This window comes from Echinops telfairi, unplaced genomic scaffold (assembly GCF_000313985.2).
Source record: "Echinops telfairi isolate 266 unplaced genomic scaffold, ASM31398v2 ScPeMD7_18;HRSCAF=68, whole genome shotgun sequence".
NCBI classification, from domain to species: Eukaryota; Metazoa; Chordata; class Mammalia; order Afrosoricida; family Tenrecidae; genus Echinops; species Echinops telfairi.
In genome coordinates, this window is record NW_022103915.1 from 7,693,639 (window position 1) to 7,720,751 (window position 27,113).

The window sequence follows — 27,113 nt, forward strand, 5'->3', positions numbered from 1 at the left end:
TCTGGCAACTGATTGCCCTGGGTGGGGGGGGTGAGGGGGAATGCCTGCGCATCTGACCTCCCCCCACAGCAGGCGTGTCACCCGGGCCCTGACTTGGACTCGTTGGCTGTCACTCTCCTGCCCCGCAGGAGAGTGACCATCCCAGGAGCCATTTGCTCTGGCCATTTGGCTTGCTCTGTCTGCTGGGGGAGAGACTCTTGAGTAGGGACTGGCCTGCACGTGAGCCACGTGGCCTCGCTGTGCTGTCTTGCATTCCAGGAGCCCGGGCTCCTTCCTGAGTGTGCCAGCCATGGCTGCGCCCCAGCGCAGCTCCAGCTCCATTGGGAACCCCTCTCAGAGCCCATGCTCTGGCTGTCAGGCAGCTGTGGGCTCACCTCGTCCAGCTGCTCTGTCTGCCCTCGTGCTGACCCCTGGCCTCGCCCTGCTCCCTCTGCATTGACTCGTGCTGCCCACTGTCTGAAGCAGCGTCCTGCCACCTTCCCCCTCAGTTTGTCAAATTCCCTTTTGGGAGGAGAAGGCCCCTTTGCTCGCGCATTGAAGCTGGTCCAGAGGTGACCCTTCTGTTGGCATCCCTGTTGGCATGTGCTGACCTCCCCCGGGCACTAGTCACTCTTCACCTTAGACAGTCTCCGGGTGCTTGTCCCACACCTGATGCTCTTCCTGGTGCTAATACCTGGTGTACACTCTGGGCCTGGTACCCTGGCTCTGTGACCTCCTGGTCTAGTTTCCCTCAGATCTCTCCACTCTGCAGCCCTGCAAGGAAGCGAGCCTGGCCATTGCACAGATGAGGAGGTGAGGATGAGGGGCGTTAAGTAGCTCAGTGTCCAAAGCCTCGGAGCTAATGGGCGGCAGCAGCTGTCAGGCCGGTGGGCGTGCGGGCAGGTGGGCCCTCCCCAGCGGAGCTAGAAGTCAGAGCAGCAGGATGTGACTGGCGCGCTCTCTCCCCTTGTGCCTGGAAGGAGGGTTTGCGCACAGAGAATTTTCAGTGTGTCCTGGATGACGAGCGGAATTGCCCTTCTGGTTCCAGGAGCCCTTCTCTGGAAGATCGAGCAGAAGTCCAACCGCGCGTTTGCCTGTGGGAAAGTGACCATCAAGGGGAAGCGGCACTGGTACGAAGCCCTGCCGCAGACGGTGTTTGTGGCGCTGAGCGAAGACACGGCCTGGGCCGTCAGGACGAACGGAGACCTCTACCTGCAGACAGGTGAGCAGGGGCGGGGCGGGGCGCAGCGAAGGCAGACTCAGCTGCACCCAGAACACTGTCGCAGCAAGGAAGGTGCTGACAGCGAATGGGAATTCAAACACTCCAGCAAAGAAGGTATGTGGGTCCCTAGGACTTTACGAACCATTTCCTCTCACTGACAAAGCGTCAACACAGGACAGACAAGCTGGCTTGGTGAGGTCCAGAGGTGGCTGTGTCCTCCCCATGGCCAACCCGGGGCTGGCCACTGAGCCTACATCACAGACTCCTGCAGAAAGAGATCTGAGACATTGCACCCGCTCTGCACCCGAAAGCAGAAGTGATTGGCTCTTCCAGCCAGGGCAAAGCCCCGGCCTGTGTGCCTGTCTACATGTGTGTCAGGAAAAACGAGAAATCGTTTGCTCTGAATGGCAGCCCATCTCAGCCTACGAAGCGCCCCGAGAGAAGCCGTCCCAGCTGGGCGAGGCACTGTGGGCTTGCTTGTTAAAGACCAGCTGTGAGGAGCACCATGCGGATGTGCTGTAGCACCGTGACTCGTCAGTGTTCCGGGTGGGCGTGCGGCGCAGGGGCTCCTGCCTGCTCAGCAAGCAGAAGGTGGGATTGCGCTCGAGGAGGCTCTGCTAGCCGTGCGGTAGTGCAGGTCCCCGGACAGGGCTCTCAGCTGTGGCAATGGCCAGCAGCACGGCGGACGGTCTGAGAATGAGGCTCTGCCCAGTGCCTGTCCTCACGCCCTGCTGGATGGGCTCCCCTGGCAGGGGCCCTGCAGACCCAGTCTCTCAGCGAGTTCCAGGCCTCCCATTGGGTGGCAGTAGCTCCGTGAAGGTGCACACACCACCACACTCCTCGTGCTGTTCCCGGGAGAACCCGAGCTTGGTTAATGGGGCAGTGGGCAGCTTCTGGCCTGGGCATGAGGAGTGGGCTCACTTCCTTAGCAGTCGTGCTGAAGAGCCACCGAGCTATGGTCTCAGGTGGGCCCGCCGCCCCGCCAGCACCCCACCCCACCCCCAACCCCCAGCCCTCTTGGACTACCGTCTCTGGGGACTGACCCCGAGTGGATTGTAACGAGCCCCATAGGGAATCGCCCCGATCCAGGGCAGGAACTGATGCTGTGCCTTGGGGTGCAAAATGTGAGCACTGGGACCTAGCCATTAGAAGACTGACGTGCAAATGGAGGCTGTGGAGGAGGGGTCCGGTGCTGCCTGTCGGGCAGCGCCCCTGAGCCTGGCCTCGCGGAGTGCAGGCAGTAGGCTGTCTGAGAGAGGCCCACGGAGGAGAGAGCCTGGCCAGCAGTTCACATAAGCTGTGGAACATTCCCTCCCCACGCTCAGGGAAAGGAGGCCGGTGGAGGTCTCAGCCATCAGCGCCCCAGGGCCCCTGGCTCCACATGGGCCACTCACCCCCACACGTTCCTAAGCTGCTGCATGACAGCTGTCATCCGCTCCATTTCCAAAGAGCACCTGAACATGTATCAGGTAGATATTAAGGTTCCACTTGGTGGCACCCTTTCTTGTTGACCAAACCTTAAAAAGCACTTATCATGAAAGCAAGCCGCAAAATCCCAAGAGAGGGAAGTCCACAACAAGAATGCAGTGTCTGGTCCCGACTGCTGTCCTGTCCATCTGCCCCGCAGGCCTCAGCGTGGACCGACCCTGTGCCAGAGCCATGAAGGTCGACTGCCCGTACCCGCTGTCCCAGATCACGGCCCGCAGCAGCGTGGTGTGGGCCCTGACGGAGCAGCGGTCTCTGCTCTACCGAGAGGGCGTGAGCAGCTTCTGCCCTGAGGGCGAGCAGTGGAAGTGTGACATCATCAGGTAGCCCCAGGGACGGCAGGGCCACCCTCTACTTCGCGTTGGGTACAACAGGACTCCCCTTTGCAGCGGTCTCTGCTCTACCGAGAGGGCGTGAGCAGCTTCTGCCCTGAGGGTGAGCAGTGGAAGTGTGACATCATCAGGTAGCCCCAGGGACGGCAGGGCCACCCTCTACTTCGCGTTGGGTACAACAGGACTCCCCTTTCCAGGAAAGCTGGTCCCTGGAGAACAGCCAGCCCTGAAGCTCTTCTGTGTGCCCCTTGGCCCAGGCTGTTGGGTGGGCTGGTGCCGCATTGAAGTTAGATGGCCTCGGATCTCCTGGTCACCGACCACCCCATCAGGAGCTGCCACCACTGGGCGTTTTCTGCTCAGAACCCAGGCTCTTGTCAGGTCACATAATTTTCTGTACTTTGATCCTGTCAATTGAAAGGGGCTATAATTTATCGGGTCCCTTTTAACATTTGAAATTATACTTACAGAATCATCTAGGCAGTATGAACAGTCCTTAGAAGAACTGGATGAGGAGACTCTTGGTTTGAGTTTAGTGATCCAGAGGCCGTTAGTGAGTACCAGTGGGTGTCAGAGCCCCCAGCATGCTCAGCCACTAACAGAAAGCTTGGAGCTCGGAGTTCGCCCAGAGACACTGGGTAGAAAGATCTGGTGATCTGTTTTTAAAAATCAGCGCCTGAGAACGCTCTTGGAGCACAGTCCTTTGCAGCGCTCGCTCGTGGGGGCGCTGTGAGCCGGAGTCAACACGCTGAGGTTTCGGGTTTCTTCGCGCGGCCAGGCTTGGCTGGGAACACAGGGATGACTGGGTCACAACCCAGCGGGACCGGGAGGTCATCAATGTCGGCTGGTAGACATGTTCCACACACTCACGGCTGCAGCGTGCATCCTGGCCCCCCAGGGACAGGGACAGGCTGAGGCAGACCCTTCCCAGCCCAGGGCAGCATCCTCGGGCCATGGCTGCAGAAGGGCCAGGCACACTGGGCACTGGGAGCCCTTCACCTGTGAAGGAGGAGCTCGGTCACCTTCTGAAGCGCCGTCCTCACAGAGGCTCCTCCCCATTAAGATGACTGATGTTGCTCAGTAATTCAGCTCCAGCCTCCTCTTCAGAAATGAGGCCGAGCACCCTTTTTTTAAATTATGTGTACGTGTGGAGGGGGGGAGTAGGGTCCTCTTGCCGCAGCATCCATGCCAGGTGCTCCCAGGGTGGCTGGGTGCTGACCTTCTTTCTCTCTTGCAGTGAGAGGCAGGCGTTGGAGCCTGTGTGCATCGCCCTCGGGGACCAGCAGACACTCTGGGCCCTGGATACCCACGGAAACCTGTGGTTCCGAACTGGCGTGGTTCCCAAGAAGCCACAGGGGGATGACAACCATTGGTGGCAAGTAGGCATTCTGCTGCTCCCTCGGCCCCTCCCAGCCCCTAGTAGGTGATTAGAGTGGTTGGTGAAGTGAAGACACCCGCCCCCACTCCTGCCGTACATCTCCCGGGCACCAGGTGGCAGTGGGTGACAAGTCCCCAGCCTGCCTCACCACGGCCCTCTGGGCTTCAGGAGGCAGCCGAGGTTCTTGGTGTTACTGAGAAGTTTATCATCAGATGAAAAATAAACCCAGCAGCATCCATCTGAAGACCTCAGTAATCATGATGTCTAATTCTGAACAAACATGCTTAAAAAAGACACTAGACAATAGGTTTAAAATCCTAACCCACAATTAAAGCCGTGTCTCTGCTTGTCGGAAAGCCCTCTGAGTAAACGGTGTTGCAACGAAGAGAGCGGTTCCGACGAGCTCCCAGAAAGGGACACGCCCGGAGCGCGCGGAGGCTGCGATCAAGACCTTCCTGACATGAGCAAGAGCGCACGCCCTGGAAACAGGGCCTGTGCTTCTGAAGGTCCCTCTGATTGGAGCGCTGAGACGGGTATGGGGAAGCCCCGCAGGGGCAGCTCAGGCTCCCAGCCGGGCTGCTGCTGCCCTTGGCCTGGCCTCGTGAGTGCTCTCCACCTTGAGGTCAGATGGCACATGGCCCCCTCCTCGTAAGACCTGTTTCCTTTCCTCCAGATGTGGAGGCCGCACACTGTGTCCTGGGTCCGTGGGAGCAAAATGCACCTTCCTCTGTGATTAGAATGAAAGGGGGGGTGGGGGGGCGGGGCGGTGATATTTAATCCCACACGACGTGGGCTGGGGTGAGTAACGGAAACAGGTACTAAAGAAGTGACCGTTTCCTTCCATCCTGCACACTGGATCTTTGGCAGTGCTAGATGCCTGGCAGGGTGACAGTGTCCTAGCAGTAGTCCTGTTTCAACCTTACACAAACCTGTGTGCTTGCGCGTGTTTGTGCGAGGGAGTGGCCAGGAGTCTGGCCACCTGGGCCTGGACAGTCAGCAGTGTGGCGGTAGCCGGACCCAACCACGAGGGTCACGCTGAGGGCTGCTCTCACCCCCATCCCCACCCCCACAGGTGAGCATCACAGACTACGTGGTGTTTGACCAGGGCAGCCTGTTCCAGACCATCGTCCATGCCACGCACTCAGTAGCCACCGCGGCACAGGCCCCCGTCGAGAAGGTGGCCGATAAGTTGCGCATGGCGTTCTGGTCTCAGCAGCTCCAGTGCCAGCCCAGCCTCCTGGGCATCAACGCCTGCGGCGTCTGGCTGTCCTCGGGCCGCAACGAGCTCCACGTCGCCAAAGGCAGCCTCGTCGGTGGGTGGTGTGTGTGTGTGCTGCTCCCCGCATGCGGGCATGAGAGCTCTCCAAGCCCAGCAGGGCCGGGACAGCACGGGACTGTCCCTCAGGGTTCCAAGGCTGTCGTCTTTGCAGAAGCAGGCGGCCACCTCTTTCTCCCACCTCTTTCTCTCAGGAGAGGGAGTGAGCAGCCAAGTGCTTAAGCACTGTGCCACCAGGGCGCCTTAGGAGTGCACCCTCTGAGGTAGTCAGGAGCCAGGAGCAGGAATCTTGGTCAGTGCGGCTTTGCAGTCAGTTTGACTCTGTTTTCAGAGATGACGTCTCAGCTTGTGCCTCTTCTGTCTGCTCTGAACTATTGTGGTAAAGATATCAGTAACAAAGCCTTTGCCGTGTGGACCTTCAGCACAGGCACGGATGATTCGGGAATGTGAACCAAGTGCGCATCACTTTTTATGGCTCTGACCGTCCCAGTGTTGGGATGGCGTGTGGGCCGGCCGTGGTTTAGGGAGAACACTCACAGATTCACAGTGTGTCAGTCTGGGTGGACTAGAGAAACAAATCCTGAGACACTCATCTGTGTGTGAGAGAACTTTATCAAAGAGTAATTGTACATTAAGAAAACATCCCGGCCCAGTCCAGATCAAATCCGTAAGTCCAATATTAGCCCACATGTCCAATACCAATCTGCAAGTTCCTCTTCAGACTCACGCAACACATGCCCTGACACCGAGTGCAGGAAGATCACAGGCCAGTGGGTGGAAAGTCTTATGGATCCAGTGGCAGTGGAAGCATCTCAGTGCTGGCAGGGGTCTCCACATGGTTCCTCCAGCTCCAGGGCTCCAATGTAGCTCCAAGTGTCTTGTCAACAGGAATGTCTCTCGGGGAGTGTATCTGTGTCCTGCCTCCAGTGAGCTATTTATCTCCTTAGTGCCTCCAAATGAGGTTATCAAGCTGGGACCTGATTGACAGACTAAACTCCATCCCTTCACTCTTACTAATCTCAAATCGGCACCGGATTACTTAACTACCACAACATATCATGAGAACTCCATCTCTCCTCCCCTCCCCCCATCCCAAAGCCAAAAGCCTTTTAAAGGCCCTGGTGAGAAATGAGGAAGCCGGTGGCACAGGAGGTTAGGCCTTGGCTGGTCACCAAAAGGTTGGGGGTTGGAGCTCGCCAGTTGCTCTTTGGCAGAAAGACGAGGCTTTGCCCACATAGAATGCCAGCCTCGGAGGCCCTTGGAAACAGCCCTGCCCTGTCTTGGGAGGTGTAGGGAGGGTGTACCCACAAGTCAGAATTGACCCAGTGTGTGTGTGTGTGTGTGTGTGTGTGTGTGTGTGTGTGTGTTGAGGAGGAAGGGTTGTTAACTAGAGAGCCCTTATGTCTGAGAGAGAGAAAGATTATCAGTGTTGACTGTGGACCTGAGCCCTGGTGGCACTTAAACTCACAGGGACCCTGTAGGACAGGGTGGGGCTGCCCCTGTGGGTTTCGGAGACTCACTGTCTTAAGGGAGCAGAAGCCTTGTCTTTCTCCCCTGCAGAGGGGTTTCGAACTGCTGACCATGCAGTGGCAGCCCGCAGCATAACCACTGTGCCACTCTGGCTCCTCCAGGTGGCACAGTGGTGGTATCTAAGGTGAGTCAGAATGGACACATAAACGGGGGGTTGGGTTGAAGAGGTAAGGAAGAGTCTGGTGGATCTCTGAGGATGCGTAAATTCCCAAAGGCAGGCGGTGTCCTGCCCCGCCCCCACCAGGGCAGGATAGTGGCGCTGCATGATGGCCACAAGGGAGAAATGGGAAGTGGCCGCCCCTCTTTGTGGTTATCTCCTAACACAAAGACTAGAACTCACCATAAAGTGGCACAGTTTGCACATGGGTGCTAACCAGAAGGCTAGTGGTGTGGCATTTTCTGTGAAGAGTAAGGCCAAGAATTGGTGGGGGGGGGGGGGGCTCTACTAACACGGGGCGGCTAGGTGGAATCGGAGCCGCACAGCAGCAGCACACTGGGCTTGAAGACCAGCTGTGATCTAGAGGTGGGGCCATGGGATGGGCGTTGATGGTGCGTTCTTTCTTTCTTTCTTTCTTTCTCCCTGCTTCTTCTCTCTAGGCACTTACTGGAGTAACGTCGTTCCCCGAGGGACCGCTTCTGCCACCAAATGGGCCTTTGTGCTGGCCTCTGCAGCTCCCTCGAAAGAAGGTTGGTTGAGAAATGTGGAAAAGTTAAAACCACAACCTTCTGGTGACGGTGGGTGGGTGTGACTGCGTATGGTGTCGTGGCAAGAGCCCCCAGAGCTGGGTGTCCCTCTGAGCCAGGGCCCTAGCAGCTGCCCATTCCTCTCTTCTGTGGGCCCTCTGGTGACCTCCGACCTTTACCTTTGGGTGAGCAATCAAGTGTGCTGTAGATTCCCCACCTAGGAATGCCCAAGGCAGCGCAGCCACCTCCACAGACCCTGGGCGCCCTGCCACCTGCCCACTAAAGAGTAACAGCCTTGGGTTGGCTGCTGTAGTGACCAGTCACGGTGTTGCCCTGACGGCTCATGTCAGCCCATGGTGGGGCCAGGCCGAGGGCCCTGTGTGTTGTGGGCAGTGTCACCGACACCCCGCACCCCACCACCTTTCCCACAGGAAGCTCCCTGTGGCTGTGCCAAAGCAGTGAGGACCTGTGCCGAGCCAGCACCCAGAGCGCCCAGGCCCGGCCCTGCACTGTGCAGCTCCCCCCCGAGGCTGAGATGAAGGCCTATGCCGCCTGCCAGGACGCACTGTGGGCACTGGACAGCCTCGGGCAAGTGTTCATCAGGACGCTGTCCCGGAGCTGCCCCACAGGGATGCACTGGACTCGGCTGGACCTGTCCCAGCTAGGTACGGCGTCCTCACGTTGGTCCTCCCTCACACGGGCTCTCTTAAGCTGGAACTGCTGGGGGTCTCCAAGATTGCTGCCGCCTTTGGGGTGGATCAGCCTTGCCCCTTCACCACATCACTCTCCCCTTGCCCAGTAATGCTGTTCTGCTGTGTCCCAAAGTGCTCAGCCCCGCACCCCAACTGCACTCTGAACACGTCTGATTGTGTCATTTTGGTGAGGCCCTGTACCTGCAGTAGGGGCTGTGTCTGAGCTTGTCATTTCCCGTAGATGTCTGCACAGGTACAGGCTGCACCTGTTGTTTTGTGAGACGTCTGCTGCACATGGGCGTGGGTTCTGTCTGCTTGTGTCACTTCCGTTTTCGTGAGTCTGCACATGGGTGTGGGGTTGTACGTGATTGTGTCGTTCTCCCGAGGCATCTGTACACACCGGTCAGGCCTGAGTCTGGCTTTGTAATTTTCCTGAGGGAGTTACACACACGAGTGCAGGGCTACGCCTGACTGTCGCTTTCACAAGATGTCTGGACACAAGTGCCAGGCGGTGTGGGTGGACCACCCACTGGGCCCCATGCCCAACAGAAAAGGGGAACTGTCGGGGAACGTTAGTGTTACCCAGAACCCCACTTTTAAGCAGTGCTGGGGAGCGAGTTCCCAGTCTGTGGGGCCTGTCGCTGATCATCCAAATCCAACTTTCTGGCATGGAACCAGATGTGACTCCCCTGGTCCGTGCGAGAGCTGAGCTCCCCTCGCCTCCGGGGCCAGCCCTGAGGAGTGGGCTCCTAGGTGCAGTTGGAGGGATGGGCTGTGCGTCTCTCCTCCTCAGCGGTCTTGTCTCTGCACATGTCTGACCTCAGACAGAACGATGCCATCTTCCTTGCCCTGCACGTGCTCTGCATGGCCGCCATGCTGGAGGCACCAGGTGCTGGTAAGGTCTGGCATGTTGCCGGCTTCAGGGTTAGCAGCGACGTGGTAAATGTCCAGTTATGAACGCGGTAAGCCCAAGTCTCCCTGTCCCACTAAACCACCAGTTTCATGGCTGCTTTTAGATGAGACCGGGGAGTTCCAGAATGAAATGGCCACCCTTAGCCCTGAGCCGGAGGCTGAGCTCCCAGGGTCGCCGTGATTATGGCAGGCCTGGCTCTTTGGAAGGAATCTGCATGGCTTCACAGAGATCGAAGAAGCTTACCAGTATGTCCTTTCCCGTTCACATACACGTGCGTTATGTCAGCCACCGGACGTGTAGCAAACTAATGTAATGGGTACTTTAATTCTCCTGGTCACAGCGTGTAAGGACGAAACAGTCAGTGTCGCTTGATGCCTATAGATATGATGCACGTGGAGAAGTGTTTTCGGACTAGAACACCAGATAGAGACCGCTGTTCGGGTTGGAAAATAAGTGTTTACAGATAACCTGAAGGGGAAAATGCCTGCCTGTGGAACAGAGTTGTTAACGACCTTTTCTTTTTGTTTTTTCTAACGGGAGGGGACAAAAACAGAAAGGCATGGGGCCATGTGGTAAACTCTCCCCAGAGCTCAGAGGCCCAGATGAGAACAGTTGGTGTCCTGCTCACGTGAGTCGGCACTCTGTCCATCTGGTCAGTGCCAGCCTGGCCACCTGCTCTGCGCCACCACCACCACGGTCACATGCAACACCTCTTGGCACTGTGAGGTTCCCATTGACAAGTGACAGGTCACTTCCACTCCAGCCCACAGGCCCACAGGGAACACAAGAGGCGATGTCCACTACCACCTTGGCCATCCTCTCTGCCTCAAGTACCCCGTGCATCAAGTGGCCGGATGGAGACCCTACTCTACCTCTGACCATCTGTCCAGCTCAGGTGACCCATGGACATCTGTGTTCTGGCAGCTTGTGAGAACTCTTAACTGATACCTTGAGCGCCATGTTCTTCTGAACCTGACATGGGAAGGCCACCTGATGACTTTTGAGACCTGCGGGCTGTCAGCCGTCAGCTCTGAGCAGGTTAGGGCTCCAACAGGAGATAATGCATTTCATTAGCTTGGTTTCTCGGCTCTTTCTAGAATCCATCATGGAAGGCCATTTCTTTTGGTTGGTGCAGATCTCTTCATTTGCCTGGTTAGAGTTGCAGGGGTCCGTAAAGCCCCTGGAGAGGCCACTTTGGGAATGATTACAGGAGGAAAGCACCCCCCACCCCCTGGAGGGTCTGAGCATCAGGGAGCACTTGCCTTGTCAGAGCATAGGGAGACTGAGCACTCGTTTGTGTGGGTGCTGAGTTGAGAGTTTTAGGTTGACGTCAAAGCTGAAGGCACAAGACGAGATGTCCACACAGCACAGTCCCTGGGGCCGAGTGTCACCTGATGCCCGTGGCAGCTGTGAGCCATGGCCGGAAGCCATGCCGCCTGCCTCTCAGGCGCTCAGACCCGCTTCTCACACCATACTCAGGCAGTGCCCCGCCACTGCCCCACTCAGAATTCAGCGTGGTAGTCAGAGTGAAACTCTCCAGCTCACCCACAGACACTGCTGGCGTGAAAAAGTGAGCCACAGGCAGAGGGAAAGAGTCCGAGGTCACACACAAGGGCTTCGGGAAGTTCTTGAGGAAAATGGAAGCAAGAGGCATTGGAGTTTTCCAAGACTCCCAGCCACCCTCCCACCTGCCAACCGATGTGGGTGCAGACTGTGCAGGGCTGCTCACTGGACTGCTAAGCACAAGGTCAACAGTTAGAACCCACCCACTGCTGCCGGGGAGAAAGTCGAGGCTTGCTGCTGCCATACAGAGATGCGGTCAGGGAAGCCCCCAGGGACAGTCCTCCTCTGTCCTAGAGGGTTACTGTGAGTCGCCCTCGACGCGGCGACAGTGAGTTGAGTTTTGAGTTACTTGTACAAGCAGGCATGGAATGCCATGTATGGGTTTGTGCGCAGTGAAAAGGCAGGCAGGTGACAGCTGCTGGACAGCTCCTTGACAGCACCTCCTTCATGGCTGGCAGCACGGTGGAGCCCACTCGCTTTCTTGCTGCCACCTGGCCCGCCGTTCCAAAAAGCCGTCCTGCGTTGTGTCCTGGGGCACCGGACTGAAGGGCTTCCCCCCACCTCTTTGTGGAAGTAGACTGCCAGGAATGTTCCCATAGTCTTCATCCGGAAACTCAGCAGAAACAGGCCCACCACGGGTGGCCCTGCTCAGACAAGGGGGCTTCCAAAGGCTCATGGGAAAATCTCATCCTCATCCCATTTTCCCCACCAACTCTGAAGGCCCTCCCACTGGAAACACTGGTGGCCTGGCTTCTGCAGTTCCGTGCCACAGTACAGCCAGGTGTCAGACAGTGGTCGGGCAGTTTGAGGCTCAGCAGTCAACTATGGGATGGTGACTCCATGGGCGGATCTCTCCCACATCACTCACTCACTGCCACCGAGTCAGTGGTGACCCCTAGCCCCACTCCCTGTGGGATTCTGAGACTATTAACTGCTAACGGGAGTAGAAAGCCCAGTGGAGCTTTCTCCTGAGCAGCTGCTGCTGGTTTCAAACTGCTGACCGTGTGGATCACAGCCCAATTCAGAACCACGACACCCCCAGGGCTCCTTGTCACCCACATTAGAACAGGTGAAGGACCTGATGCTTCTGTGACACTGGAGAGTGGGCAGAGCAGGTCTCTTCCCCTAGGTGAGAGGCATTAACCAGAAGGGGCTGAGCTGGTGTAGAAGTACTGTTGGTCAGGGTCTGATTTCCCAAGACATTTCAGATCTGTGTTGCTGACTCAAACCTCAGTCCCACCCTCCTTTCTCCTGGCTCACCTTGACCTGTTGCTCCGGGGTCTCCGTGTCAGAGCCTCGGGCTGTCCTGTAAAGACGACCGGTTCCACCTCTCGGCCACCCCCTCCCCGTCAGGGTAGAAGTGTGCTCTCTGTGTCTGCAGCGGCTGCTTTTCCCCAGCGGATAACCAGGCCTTTCTTCTGAGGTCCCGCTGGGTGGGTGCACAGCTCCCGACATACCTGAATATCTCCCCACGGAAGGTGAAAATTCGCACCCTCTGTGAAAGCCATCTGTGAGGAAAGCGTGTGAAACTTCACTACAGATCCACACATAAGCACAAGTCAGTCTGTGCTTGCCTGGCCTACGGCACCCTCACTGCTGTGAAGGCTGGCATGTTGGGAAGCAGCTCTGACTGTAGGGAAGTGCTGTGGGGTCAGGAGAGAGACAGGCACCCGCCGGACCAAGAGGCAGAGTCTTTGATGTGCAGAAAGAATGTCAAATTGCTCCTATGGATTCTAGGATTCTACGCTCAAGGCAGCCCATGGGCGCCTCGTGTTTGAAGCAGGGTCAGGCAGCTATCCAGCGTTTAATGAAGCTAGAAATGAGGACAGCTGAACCGGCCGTGCCCAGCCGCCCATGACCACTGGCTGTCACCTTGTTGCTAGGTAAACTGCTGCCAAATGTAATTCCTTATTAAAGCCATTGCCCGATTCCTTTTCCTTTGCAACGAAGACTTCTTAGTGAGCTTCCCTGCCTTCAGCTCACGGCACCCTGTAGGAAAGGGTAGAGCTGCCCCCTTTGAGTTCCTGGGACTAGAAAGCCCTGTGTTTCTCATGAGGAGTGGCTGCTGGTTTTGACAACGGACCTTACGGATTGCAGCCCAAGGCATAACCGCTATGCCACCAGAGCTCCGTCTAGGGAGGCTTTGCTAGTTCATCTTAATTCTAACGAGGATCAAAGTTTACACGCAGTCCTGCTCCCCCAGTACCAAATTTGCTGCCAGTAGCCATGTGTCTGATGAAGCTAGAGGTGGGACTCACATCCGGATCTTTGACCCGGAGCCAGAAGTTCAGGTCCTGTGCCTCTAGCCTAGGAGGGCCCAGGCAGGAGAGGCCTTCAAGTACCCCATGTCTGCCTGAACCCAGCCAAGTCTGCCCTCCTGTGTAGATGGCACGCTGGTGCCCGAGGGCCTCTGACGTTGTGAGAAGGAGATAGTTCCTGTGAGGCAGAGAACAGCCATGACGTCACCTCTCTACCTTGGTACCGTTTCTGATACCAGCTGTCCCCTCCCATAGCACTCTGCTTCTCTGATGGGTTTGATAATCCATTGCAACCACCACACAGAACTCCCAGACCATACAGGCATGGGGTTTACTAAGGAAGTAAGACTACAATATTCAGTATCAGGAACGATGTAGGACACAATTCTTCGGTCAGGACAGATTCTCAGCTGTGTTTGCAGGCAGGGCTCTCTACTCCTTGGCCCTCCACCTGGCCTCTGCTGTGACCTGGCAGGTGTTACACAGCTCATTAGCTCTACTAGTAAGCGCCCAGAGGTACCTTCACGCCACTGGTACGGCTCCTGCCCAGAGGCTCTCAATAGCCTCACTCCAGGAATTGGTGGAGCCCACTGTGCTTTGTGCACCAGGAAACCCACTGTGCCACCTAGTCTTGCCCTCTTGGTTCTACCGTTGCCAGTCTTTTGCTGCACCTGCTACTGCTTCTCACCATCTCTTGCTCTCTGGTGTTACAGCACTCTGTCTGGCTCCCGAGTCTAGGAGGTTCTCAGCATAGGACCCCCGTTTCAAAGGACATGCCCTGCTTCTGGCTTTTCTTTTTTGGTGACAGTAAAATCCTCAGCTCTGGGATGGCTTATTTTAAGCCTTGCAGGATGGCAAACTGACCAATCTCTTCATTAGAGGTCCATACACTTTATTTGCATGTTCCTACCCCACAGTGTTTTATCTGCCATACTTGCATTATTAGCAATGCTGTCCAATCACCTTAGTGGGCCACAGTCACCTTATTTATTTGCATTAGGCTCACCCAGCCGTTTTGTAGGCGTCACAAGACCATGGCAAGAACCCTGTAAAAGTGATTCATCGCCCCACAACAAGCGTTCACCCACCCCACTCCGCCCCATGCTGTCCCCTCATTCCCTCTGAAGGGCAGAATCGGGTGGCGGGTGAAGGTTAGTTCTTTCACGCGTGTTATGGTGTGTGCTTCTCCTCTGTCTACAGGAGCTGTGAAGCTGACCAGCTTGGCCTGTGGAAATCAGCACATCTGGGCCTGTGACTCCAGGGGGCACGTTTACTTTCGCGTCGGAACCCAGCCTCTTAACCCCAGTCTGATGCTTCCTGCCTGGATAGCTATTGAGCCACCTGCCCAGGTAGGAAGTTCGCTGAGAGGGTCTTGCCCTGCAGGAAGGCGCCAGTTGTCAGATGCTGCAATTGGGAACCAGGCGCCCGGCATGTTACACTGTTACTCGGGCTGGCACGGGGCTGGGGGAGGCCTGCCCCGACAATACACACCCAGCAGGCGGGGACCTGGGGGAGCCAGACAGTTCTTCAAAGGTCATCTGTGCCAACACGGGAATGAAAATACTCCTCCTCAGAGTTTTTAAAAAGAAAATCAAATACTATCCCAAAGCACAGCCACCCCGCAGTGTCTGCAGGGGATTGGCTCCAGGGTCTTTCCCCTACCACCCACCCCCAAGCAAGATTCCCTGAGGCTCAAGCCCTCCTTTCTATACAATGCTGCTGCATTTGCAGATTACACTCACTCTCACTCATAAATCATCGCTAGATCACGCACTATACAGAATATACTGCCTGTCACGATGCAACTGTAAATTGCTGACATCACTCCCTCTCTGCCTTTGAGTGGTTGCTGCACCTGGTAACTGCTCCCACCCGCCCCTGATTTCACTGTATAAAGGGGAAAGTGAAGGTATTATAAACCCCTGTAATCAGAGGGGATGAAGGCTGTCAGCATTTCCTGTGTGTCTTTCCTGGTTTGTGGAACATATGCTACTTCTTGTCTGCCCTGCCCCAGCCCCCGCCATGCCACAAGTCGGATCTGGGTCTGCCGTGCAGTCAGTTGCTACAGGAACAGTTGGGTCGGGCCCCCTTGCTGAGCGTGATTCTACGAGTGTCATGAGGGGCTCACACACTGAGCACTCTGCTCCAGCTCCTGCCCATCAACTGTGTGATGGCGCCGCGGCAGGCGTGGCGAGTCCTGAGCAGTGAACCCCTGCAGGAGGGGGTGGTCAGGGCTGGGTCAGTGCCTACGTTTAACATAGCCGTTTGGGGTGGCACAGCCAGCAGGGATTAGAACAATGAGTAGAGAGGCACAGGGTGCAGGGCTAGTCATGGGATGGGGACGGGACCCAAGAACTGAAGTCAGCTGTCTGACCGCTTGGTGTGCTGGTCCTGACCACTACCATGCCCTCACTGGGTAGGGCCTTCCTCCCTGGCAGGGTCATCCAGAGTGATGAGGAATGAGCTCTCTGAGGGCACCGTGTGGATTAGAACTGATGGGGCTCCATCCCGCTGCCCCAGGAGTGCCCGATGCGGGCGGTGGGCATGGCAGTGCTGTGTAGGGACCCAGAGAAGCAAGCTGGCTGCCGGTGGGTTTTAATGTGTTCCCTCCAGACAACTCCTCTTCTTCGTGCCTGCCCCCAGGTCAACTCCTGAGCCAGTCGTTTTCAGATTGCTCGTTGCCATCGTATAGCAATACCTTGGAATGTGTATGCGGAACCGAATTAGGCGTTTGGGAGGGATTTGGGGTGGGCTGGGGGGGTGGATTTCATAAGCTCTGTTCCATAGCTCTTCTCACTTGCAATGAGAGAGCCGTATGCATCCTCCTTTCCAATCTAGATGTCCTGACTGCATCTTCTCGCCTGAGAGCCCCGACCCTGACCCTGACCCTCCAGTGTAATATTGAGCCAAAGTGGCAAGAACGGGCATCTCTGTGCTGTTCCTGGCATCCAGGCCTCTTCATTGAGTTGGACATTAGCTGTGGGTTTTCACAGCCGCCATTTGTCAGGCTGAGGAAGCTTCCTGCTGGCCCCGGCTTGCAGGTTTTTTCATGACAGGCCCTTGGAGTTTATCAGATGCTGCTGCGGTCAGTATGGCCCCGTGGTTTGGGCTCTGGCTTCTAGTCAGGTGGTCATCTAATGTTAAATCTGCCTTGCAGGGTGGTAGCCCCCCTCTCCGGTGACAGTCATTCTTCAGTGTGTTGCAGGATTCTGTTAATAAGGTGGTTTGGGTTATGTGGGGATTTTTGTGGGTGTATTGAGTGATACTGATCGGCAGCAATTTTTCCCCCTGTGAAATCTTTGTCTGGTTTCGCTGTCAGGGCAGGGGCCTAGCAGAGTGAACTGGGGGTGTCCCCTCCTCCTAGGTTTCTGGAATTGTTGAGGTGGGATTGGTGTTACCCGGGCCTCAGTATTCGGTTGAACTCTGGAAGTTTGTGCTTCTTTTAGTGACTGGTTCGTTCTTCTTATGTATTATAACTCTGCTCAGCCCGTTCCCATAGTCGGTCTTCCTGGGACTCTGTTCTCAGGCTATCTAATTTCCCAGTGCGTGGCTGTTCACAGCATTCCACGATCACCCTTCTTGTTTCTGTTAGCTCCATAGTGATAGCCCCTTTCTCATCTGAGATGTTTAGCGATTCCAGTCATCTTTTTCTTGACTGTTTTAGCTCAAGATTGACCAAGCTTGGGCCCTTTTGTAGAGCCAGCTGTAGGGTTGTAGGGTCACTGTTGTCCATTCATGCCCCCGCTGTTCCTTACGTCCCTGCGAGGTGCTGGTCTTGACAGTGCTTTTCCTCTGATGGCTCTCAGTGCTTTGTCCTGCAGGGACACTGGACAATGGGGACGTGTGATTCCCCAGTGTGGGCCACAGCATGGGCAATAGACTGAGCACACTGTGCCCACCTCCCCCATTTTCCATCAAGCCAAGGCCAGGGCCTGCTGGGTGGGCTCAGGCAGCAAGAACCTGGAAGGGGGCCTGAGCCAGCAGCCCTCCTCTGCATCTGTGGGAGCCTCTGAACAGCAGCTGGGCCCTCAGGCCCCTGATCAAGCAGTAGAATTATGTCCAGGATCGGAGGAATTGTTGGGCGGGGGGCGGGGGGCATCACCTAGAGTCTGCTGGTGACAAGAAGATGGCCAAAGTAGAACAGCTTCCCCGGCACTGTGCTCGCCCACTGGGCTGCTGAGCAGGGGAGGGCTGTGGGAGGGAGCCCTGGTGGCCAGCCAGGCTGGGCCCTGCCCCGCTGGCGTGCTGACCGAGGAGGAGCACACTGCCGGCTCCCATGCGGGAAGCACAGGCCTCTACACCGCCCACCCGCCACCCCTTCTTACCCCAGAGATGGAGGGCAAGGGTCTCCCCTCTCACTTCTTACCCCAAGGTGAGATGACAGTCAGGGGGCCTCCCCACTATTTTCCTGCCCCCAAGGTGAAGACGGGGTCCTCCCCTCTTAGCAGAGGAAACATTTCACTCAACAGCAACACAGCTTAGCCTGGGTTCTAGGCCACTGACACCTCCACCCCCACCCAGGCCCAGTGCCTGGGATTGGCAAGGGCCCACATGTGCCCCGGCAGAGCCGCACCTGGGTGGGGCCTGTGCTGAAAGCTCCCAGCCCCCTGACATTGCCATGCCCCACTGCCAGCTCACGGTAGGGAGTGCAAATAGGGTGTAAACCGGTGGGTGGCACCCCCTAGGCACCTCTTGGAGCTCTGAGGACCAGTGCCTGGGGAAACACTGACCTCAAGAGCCAGAGGGGGGGGGGGGCGGAAAGAGCCAGAGGGAGCTCCACTAGGCCACGTCACACGCCACACAGGTTCCTGCGGCTGGGAACGGGAGGGAGTGGAGCTGCGCAGGAGGAGGTGGGGAGCAGGGAGATTGAGTTGCATCCTGGGTTAAAAGTACTGGGCTTGGCATCACATGGTCCCCAGCTACTACTGCCCACAGGCTTGAGCAAAGGCCGCAGGATGGGCTGAAATGAGAGCAAGTGGGAGATGTTCACACCCAAGGGCACGTGAGGTGAAGCCCCGCAGTGGTTTAAAACTAGCTACCGTGGCTTCCCATTCCGTTTTCATAAACCTCCCTCTCCGGTAGTTCTCAGGAGCCCAGTGGCACAGTGGGTCCGTGCCCGGCTGCTGACTGACAGTTCACACCCACCAGCTGCTCCTCTGGAGGGGACCTGAACGGGCCATCTGCTTCCCCACAGCGGGGCATTCGTTCTGCGCCCTGCGGGCCCGATGAGGTAGAGTCCGTGCAGTGGCTTGGGGGTGGGGTGGGGGTGGGGGTGGGGGGCTGGGTGTGATTTAGGTTAGGGTTTCATAGTAATTAGGGAGGGAATTTTTAACAAAGTACTCAAAACAAATGACTCGGTGTTCAGACTGCTAACGTTTTGGAAGGCTTCGGAGCAAATATTTATAGTTGTCTTTTGCATCTGAGAGTGTGGAGCTTCTGCTGCGAGAATATCTGTCCAGAGTGGAGATGCCGCTACATGCCCTGGGCCTGTGCTGGTCCTGGTACCATGGCTGCGTGGTGGGCTGGGCCACCCAGGGGTCGGAGCCCTGGCCTAGGCTGGGCAAGCACACCCCGGAGGAGGGCAGTCGTGCTTCCCCCAGCTTGGGCTGCACCCCGTCTCCCTTTGTGCACCCCCAATCTCTGGAATAGGCCCTGCCCCTCTTCAGCCTCAAGGGCTCGGGCAGAGTGCTCAGAGCCCCAGCCAATGAGACAGACGCCAGGGAAACGTAGGCAAACGGCCCAACCTAATTGTTTAAGCGTATGGTTTCTGGGTTGGTTGGTTGGTTCTCTGTTTCCGTTGCCTTGGGTGTTTTGGCTCGATGAACAGTAAGGACTAACAGTGCTGAAGCACGAGGCCAGGTGGGCGACGGGGTGGTGGGTGGCACTGGGGTGAATGCCAGCGCTTGCTCTCAGATTCAGCCTCTGGACAGTTGGCCCCTCATGGAGCCCTCAGGTGGAGCCAGGCTCCAGACAGTGCCAGAGAAGCCAGGCTGCCCTCATAGGGGAGGGCAGTGGGGCAGGGCAGCCGGCATCTGAGCAGCCCCATACCCCATCTGGCAGACACAGAGTGGAGGTCCACAACCCAAAGCCCAGCTCTAGAGGTCTCCCTTAACAGCCCCCTCTAAGGACTTGGGGACGGCAGACTCCTGGTGTCCACTCTGCTAGGCTCTGGGGACAGTGACATCGGACCTCCCTGAGCATTTCTCCCTCTGTCAGGGTGAAAAGGCATATTCCTCAGACATGCAGGTCTCATCACAGGTGTGGTGTCCGGCTCCAGGGAGCAGCCTGATGGACAAGAATCTCAGCTTTGTTGGAATTAAATATTGTTGATTTCGTTATTGTGGAGAGTACCCAGCAACACCTCCCCCAGCTCTCCACGTCCCATTTAGGGGAGGGGCTGCATTCTTCGAGCTCTGCAGCCCTCTCACCTGCCTCTTCTGACTTCTTCCTCCTGTGCACAGACCCCTGCCCCCGAGCCTCCAACCCTTCCAAGCTGCTTGGGTCAATTTGATCCCAAACTGGCACGGGGCACGTGCCACACGCAGCAGGCCTTCCCAGCTCAAGTGTAAACTGGTTTTTATTTGGTTTTAAGGCAGCAGGAATCACAGCTTTTTCTCAAAAGAAAGAAAAGGTTTCTGTAAACATCTTCATCTTCTGTTTAGCTCCTCTAGTTTCAAAAATCCACTGTAGTGGCTACATAGAACTCACAAATCCATGATTAAAGGATAGATTAAGGAAGTTAACAAGTTATAATACCAGTGGGGAATGCTCATGGTTGAATTGTTTACCAGGATACGTTACAAAGTTACAAAGTTGTCGAGTCTGCTTATAAATGCCCAAAGGGCATACCACTCTGCTGTAAGCCTGCCTGAGAGCATTCCACTCAGACTCTGAAGCAGCAAGCCCAGCTCCCTGCATTAACTGCTTAAAGCCACTCAGCCTCCTGCACAAATGCACTCATCTTAACCTGCTCCCTGGCTCAGGCACCATCACTGTTCCGTGCTCGGGCTCCTGGTTCTGCCGCGGCTCTTCTGATGGGGTAGCTGTCACCTGGTTCCAGGAGGTTCACTACGACACAGGGATCTCAGGTCCAGAGGACAAGCTCCATTCTTGGCTCTTGCTGGTAATGAGATCCCTCCCTGCTTCTCAAAGGGCGCATTTTATACACAACAGGATGGCACCCGAGGGACTCCTGGTCACCATTACTCACAGGTGAATCCTATCGGCATCTTCCCGCGCCTTCTTACCAGACCCATGCAGGGAAGGTCGTTCGGTTGGGACGTAGACTTTGGCTGAAGAGCCGCATGAAGGACATTCACAGCCCCTGTGGTCCCTGACTGCTTGGAGGTCTCCAGGCCGAGACAGGGTGTGACTGAGGGTCTATGAGTCAGAATCAACTTGGTATATTTTGTGATTATGTCAAAATGGGCCTATATTACTCGTGTGATAAGCAGCTTATCACGCTGAGTAATCTACTAACAATTCATGGGAAGCCAAGCCCCTCCCAAAGCTGTTCGGGGAAGCATTCATGTGGACACTTGACTAGAGTGTATTTGTAGCCCTTGTGGTGAAGAGAGCTCATTTAGCACATTAATGCAGTTACCGTGCTGGGAAGTCACGAAGGGTCGCCCATCTGAGGCCATGTAAAATCATGTTTTGGAGTACTAGTAATGAGAACAATGGGGCCGTCTGTCCGCTTAAACGCTCCTGCGCCTGGCTTCTTCAAGCGGTGCCTGTGCATCAGGAAGGGCTGCGAGGATTTAAGGAGGGGTGCGCACCCCACGGCGCCCCCTGATGTGGTGATGGTGTAGATGCAGGAGTTGGCCTTTCAGAAGCAATCAAGTTACCTTCGTTTTTCTAAACAGCCAGGCTATACTTGCAGATGAGTGGGGTGCCACGCAGACCTGGCCTCCCTGGCAACAGGCTCCCGAGGGGCAGGGCGGCGCTGCAGCGTGTGTGTACATGGACACAGATGTCTCAGGCATGTAGAACCCTTGCGATGGCTCGAATGTTCTCTCCAGTTCGTTCAGCCTGGGAAACGCTGAGCGGGCTCCTTCCCTTTGGGCGTCCAAGTCCAGGCGCTTGCTTCACAGTGCTTACTGTCTGCTGGGGCGGCCCTTGGAAGGCTCCTCCCCGCTCTCACAGCCCCTCGTTTGTGTGCTGCCGCTGCTCTAGGTTCGAGAGCCTCTTCTGACATCAGCTTTAGTCGTTTCCTGTATTGCCTGTGTTGTGTTGACAGCATTGGACTTCAGGGCAGATCCTGAAATGTTCTTTTTGATGATGAATGCCATGCCATTATCTTCAATTTGTCCTTCCTGGTTGAGAGACTGTGTCAGAATCAACTCGATGGCAGTGATTTGGTTTTTTGGTGTGTGTGTGTGCGCGCGCGTACTTACACAGAACCCTGGAAGGCTTCATGAGTTGCGTGCAGTCCTTGCATGGCAGCCAGGTGGATCCACTCGCTTATGTGCTGATGCAACAGCGAGTTAGTTGGGGGCTCCCACCCTTCCTTTTCACCGCTTGACTTTGTGTGCGTGAGGTGCCTGAAGAGACCCTGGCCTGGGCTGGGTGCACCCCAGCCTTCAAAGTCACCCCGTCAGTCTGACCTCAGCACCAGCTCTGACACGTCCTCAGTTCTCCAAACCTTCCTCCCGCAGCCCGCTGGGGTCATCTTGGTCAGCATCCACTGCAGCCCCAATGACCAGATGCTCTGGGCAGTCGACAGCAAGTGGAACGTGCACGTCCGCGTGGGCATCACCGAGGAGATGCCAGTGGGGACTGACTGGGAGCATGTGCCAGGTACCTGGAGCTCCACGGTCACATGGGAGTGCTGCCCACCTCTCAGCACTACTGCCTCTGCTCTGCCCACACCACCCAGGCGCTGACAAGTGGGCTCTTAGCTCCCAGGCCTTCCCACCCCCCCACCCCCACTCCAGCTCAGGATGTCACCCTGGGTTCCTAGAACCCTTCTGGCATGGTTGGTCCTGGCTCCTGCTCGGTCCCTTCCAGGGGGACCCAGACACCTTCAGGGGTCCCTGTCTGGGCACACAGGGTCAAAGGACGCACCGTGTCTGCCCACAGGACTACAAGCCTGTCAGCTGGCACTGAGCTCGAGGACTGTGTGGGCCCGCTGCCCCAATGGCGACCTTGCCCGGCGCTACGGAGTCACTGACAAGAACCCAGCTGGAGACTACTGGAAGAAAGTTCCTGGGAGCGCGGCGTGTGTCACAGGCAAGTGTCTGGCTCGGCAGGGGCCAGGTGGGCGCCAGGTGTCATCGGGGACTCTGTGCTCTCATTCGGGCCCCAGCCTGGGTACCCACCCCCACCCCCTAAGGGAGTCTCCAAGGACCTGAAGGCACTGAGCAGAAATAGGCACAGGGCCCGCCCCGTCCGGCTGTCGTCCCCCACCCCCCTGCCCCGCCCCAGTCCGGCTGTCGTCCCCCACCTCCCCCTGCCCCGCTAGAAAGGCTGGCCCATGGAGTGTGTGACGGCTCTCCCTCCCACAGTGACTGCTGCGGACGAGCTGTGGGCGATTGGTCCACCAGGCTGTCTCCTCCAGCGGCTGACAAAGACCTTCAGCCACTCACACGGCTCCCAGAAGGGCAGCCTGGCCACCACCACACCCCACCCTGAGGACTTCGAGGATGAGTGGGAGGTCATCTGAAGGGACCTTGGGCCCAAGCCCTCACAAGAGGAGCCAGGCTTAGGGGACAGGCCTCAGCCCCCTCGTGCAGCCAGGTTGGCCTGCCCTGCTTCCCGTCCTACTTCGTCTCCATCTTGTCCAGAACGCTCGCCTCGCTCTTGTCCAGAACGAGTGACCCTGCCCCAGGGCTGCTTCCTGAGTGCATGACAGCACCTTGCAGTCCAGTCCCTGTCATTGTGGAAGGCCCAGGCTCCCAAGGGAGCAGGTGGGGAGGAGGGGCTTACTGCCCCTACTGGCCGCTGTCAGTCCCAAGGCCTTGTGGGAGTGGGGTGAGGTGCTCAGCACCGTGCGATGCTCATCCCAGGTGGTCCATCTCCACTGGAATGAGACACAAGTTCTGGTACATTCCACGATGCTAGACTTCCACATGGTGGCTTGGGCTGCTCGTGGATGGAGAACACACCACATGGCACAAGGCAGAGCCAGGCCGCCACCTGCAGCCCGTGCTCCAAAGTGGCAGTCACAACCATGGGATGCAGATGGGGGCGTGTGGGCGCGCATTGCTGGGAGCTACGCTCGCTCCTGCCTTGGCTCTTCCAAGGGACCGCTCCATGGTGGCGGCACTGTCAGGGGACGGCACTACTGATTGCCTTTGTCTGTTACATTACAAACCCATCTGAGATACCTCATCTGAACCCTGCTCTGCCTGGTCTGCACGTGGCTTTTCTGGTATTGGGGGTCCTCTCCCACAGCCTGGGCAGCCAGGGGCTCTAGGGCTAGCAGGCTCTCCAGAGATGGCCAGCACCTTCAGTTCAGCCAACACCCTGCAATTTCTATGAGGGACCTACTGTAGTCATGTCAGGATACTGGCCCTGAGGTCAGCCTTCAGGGCCCACCTGTCATTGGCATGGGAGTCCAGTGCCACCACAGCCCCTGCCCCTCAGCACTTGTGTGTCTACAAGAGCCGCAAGACAAAGGGTCTCAGGGCCAGCAGCCAGCGGGGAGGCGGGAGGGAGCTTGGCAGGCTGTGCAGGCTAGGACACTTCCAGGTGTCACTGAGCCCCGAGCTCGGACCACAGTGCAATCCCACTCCCCTGCGTACACTTATTGTTCAGGTTGTAACTCTTAGCTGTGAGACAGTGCAATAAAGGGACTTTTCCAAGCTGGTGGTTTGCTGTTTGAGCTGAGGCAGACCCCCTGAGACCTGTGTGCCCTCCCAGGCTGGTGTCCACCCACTCCAGCAGGGGTGGTGGGCTTGGTCACTCCTAGGGAGGACACCCTACCTGGGAGAGAACTGGTTGTCTCCTCAGAGGCCTAGGCCTGTGTGTGTGTTGGGATGGGGGGGGTCGTGCCCCTGTTTAGAAGCCTCCAGCCAAGAAACAATCTGTGTACTGGATGTGCCGGAGGGGAGAAGGTATTGGCATCGCAGGACAGGTGGCTGGGGAGGGGTGGGAGGGGGAGGACAGGACAAGGGCTCAAATCCACAACATTTCTATCAGGTGTGTAGGGTGTGGTGCCAAGATGAAGGATGCCCACTCCGGCTTTCTTTGGTTGGAGGCAGGGGGCATTCCCACAACTGCACCATTGTCCTGTGGCCCTGCCTCAGAGGGGCAGGGCAGGGCTCAGTGACCAGTCATTTCTGTGGGATTCCAGACCTGGGGAGAATGCCCCAGAGGGACAACTCCTGGACCCTGCAGGGCCAGCTTGTCAAGACCTAGAGATGCCTGCAGCCCGATGGAAGCCCGCCCACCAGGCAGGAGGCCCGGTTCCCTGCAGAGTTGGGGGGACAGAAGTAGGCAAGCGGGGTTCCCTTCCTCACCCCTAGGTCGTCATGTACGGAAGGCATTCTCTTCTAAACGGAAACGAGGGGGAGGAGCTGCTGCTTCTGAGTGATGGATGGGCATTTTCCAAATTGGGGAGCAAGGGGGCCCCACAGAGGAGGGAAAGCCTAGAGGTTGGATTTCTTCAAACTGTAGGAATACTGGGGGAAAGTTAAACTCCACTTTAACCCAGAAAGACAAACAGTTGCAGCAAATGTGGCTTCATCGTTGAGTATGAACCGAACCCAGAACCAGGGCCAAGCAACAGGACGTCACCGAAGACCAGAGGACAGGACTGGGGCCACCACTGTCCCCGATACGTCCAGCCTGGGGCCTGCACTGCCGACAGAAATGCACCGTACATCGAGTGAGCGCTGAGTCAAATGGAGATGTCCACACCAGACATTCCAGGGAGCCGTGAGGAGTGTGGTGCAGTCTGCAGACGAACAGAATATCTAGCGCACCTGGTAGCCGCTCCGGGCCAGTCGAGATGCCATGGCCCTGCCCCTACCAGTTTTCCTGGGTGACCTTGCATGGAGGGGACCATCCTACCTACTGTAAGTTTGAAAGTGGTTAGGAATCTGGAGGGAGGGGGCACTGGAGGGCTGGGGAGCAGCACGGTCCCTCAAAGAGCCAGTCACAGTGGTGGCCTGGACTGTGTACCTTTGGGTATCTTGGATTTGAACCAAGTAAACGTTATCCTAATAAATATGTAAAATCAAAGACCATAGTCCTTTCTAACATTAACTCACTACGGTACCAATTGCTGAGTAGAACTTCATCCATGCCAAAGGCTTCTCAAATGACAATCGGGACGGTACATTGATGGTAAGCGCTCTGTAGGTGACAAGATCTCATATGTAGGAGACCTTTAGAGAGCACTTGAGAGAGAAATGGACCATAATACACCAAAATGCAAACAGTGGTAGGCTGATGGCCTTGTGCCAGCCCTCATGCTCCCTAGACTGCAGAGAAAGGACCCAGCTAGTGCAGGGTGCGCTATTGTCCTGCCAGTGCTCAGATCATTCAGCAAGTGAAAACTCGACCCACTGCCCGAGTCTGTACGGACCCACAACAACCCTATAGGGCAGGGTAAAACTGCCCGTGAGTTTCTTTACAAAAGTAGAAAGCCCATCTTTCCCCGAGGGGCAGTTAGTGGTTTTGAACTGCGGACTTGCGGTTAGCAGCCCAGCATGTAACCACTACAACACCAGGGCTCCTAAATGACGAGGGCTTTCATAATGAGGGGGAACCAGCTCCTCGTGCACCATGCTCAGCGGCTCGTCAACCCATCAATGGTGTGGCCCCGCCGGCCACTCCTTGGGGGAGGAGATATGTGGCAGCCCTCATCCATAAAGATTTGCAGCCCAAAACCCTGTGGGACCCTCCTACGCAGACTTACCGGGTCTCAATGCGTAGGAACTGGCTCAGGCAAAGTGGGTGTGGGTTTGGGTGGGCAGGCTGTGGTCTTTCTCAGCTGAGGGTAGAAAGAAGAAACAAAGGAAATGACGAGCACCTCATACAGAAGACCAGTTCCCAGCAGTGACACCAAGAAGGCACAGTGGGTCAAATAGTGATTACATATTGGGCTGCCATCCACAAGGTCAGCAGTTCAAAACCACCAGCTGCTCCTCAGGAGAAAGCTGGGCCTTCTACTCCCACAGCTAGTATCCTATCGGGTCACCAGGAGTAGGCGTGGACCTGATGGCTGTGGGTTTGGTTCTGAGATTTGAGGACCATCATGTGTCACGTAGAAGAGGAACCAGCCTTGGGTCTCTGCGTTGACTACGATGATAGCTGGGGGTCAGATGCTTGCAGTGGGGCAACTGCAGTGCTCCCCCAAAACACTGCCCCGTAACTACACCTCTGCTTGGTGCCAGGCATGCCCCTTCTCCCCAACAGCTTCTGGGTGGACAGCTATTCCAGGAGAGGCCTGTGTACCTCACATTCTGCCTACCATGAGCATGGAGGTGAAACCATCAAAATCACTGGAAACGGACTCTCAGAGCCGCGACGAGGGAACCCCCTCCTTGACTGGCAGTGACGGTCGAGTGTCAAGGTTCACCACCCACTCACCGCCATCACAGCAATGCAGACTCACAGCGACCCTACAGAACGGGAGAACTGCCCCTGTGGGTTTCCAGACTAACTGCTTGGGGGAATAGAAAGTCTCATCTTTCTGATACGAAGCAGCTGGTCTTTGGAACTGCACCCGTGGTAACTACACCACCAGGCTCCTCCTGGCCATCAGATAGCCCGTGGCATCTCGGCATTTACTCCTGGGAAGCAGCAGGGGGCAGAAACAGACCAGCTCAGGTCTAGGAGCTACTGGACCCCCCCC

General features: G+C 56.7%; 1 protein-coding gene across 2 annotated transcripts in view; it reads left to right on the forward strand.

Annotated features, from left to right (window-relative positions):
- The window catches only part of TECPR2 (tectonin beta-propeller repeat containing 2), a 62,779-nt gene extending 38,665 nt beyond the window's left edge, over positions 1-24,114 (forward strand). For both annotated transcript variants that reach the window (XM_045287718.1, XM_004698790.3), the window contains 10 exons: positions 1,028-1,201; positions 2,829-3,009; positions 4,253-4,394; positions 5,466-5,706; positions 7,797-7,886; positions 8,315-8,548; positions 14,510-14,658; positions 21,967-22,108; positions 22,391-22,540; positions 22,816-24,114. In XM_045287718.1, the coding sequence (XP_045143653.1) occupies positions 1,028-1,201; positions 2,829-3,009; positions 4,253-4,394; positions 5,466-5,706; positions 7,797-7,886; positions 8,315-8,548; positions 14,510-14,658; positions 21,967-22,108; positions 22,391-22,540; positions 22,816-22,973 (1,661 nt within the window). In that variant the 3' untranslated portion in view covers positions 22,974-24,114. The remainder of the gene's footprint in view (positions 1-1,027; positions 1,202-2,828; positions 3,010-4,252; positions 4,395-5,465; positions 5,707-7,796; positions 7,887-8,314; positions 8,549-14,509; positions 14,659-21,966; positions 22,109-22,390; positions 22,541-22,815) is intronic.
- The last annotated feature ends 2,999 nt before the right edge of the window (positions 24,115-27,113 follow it).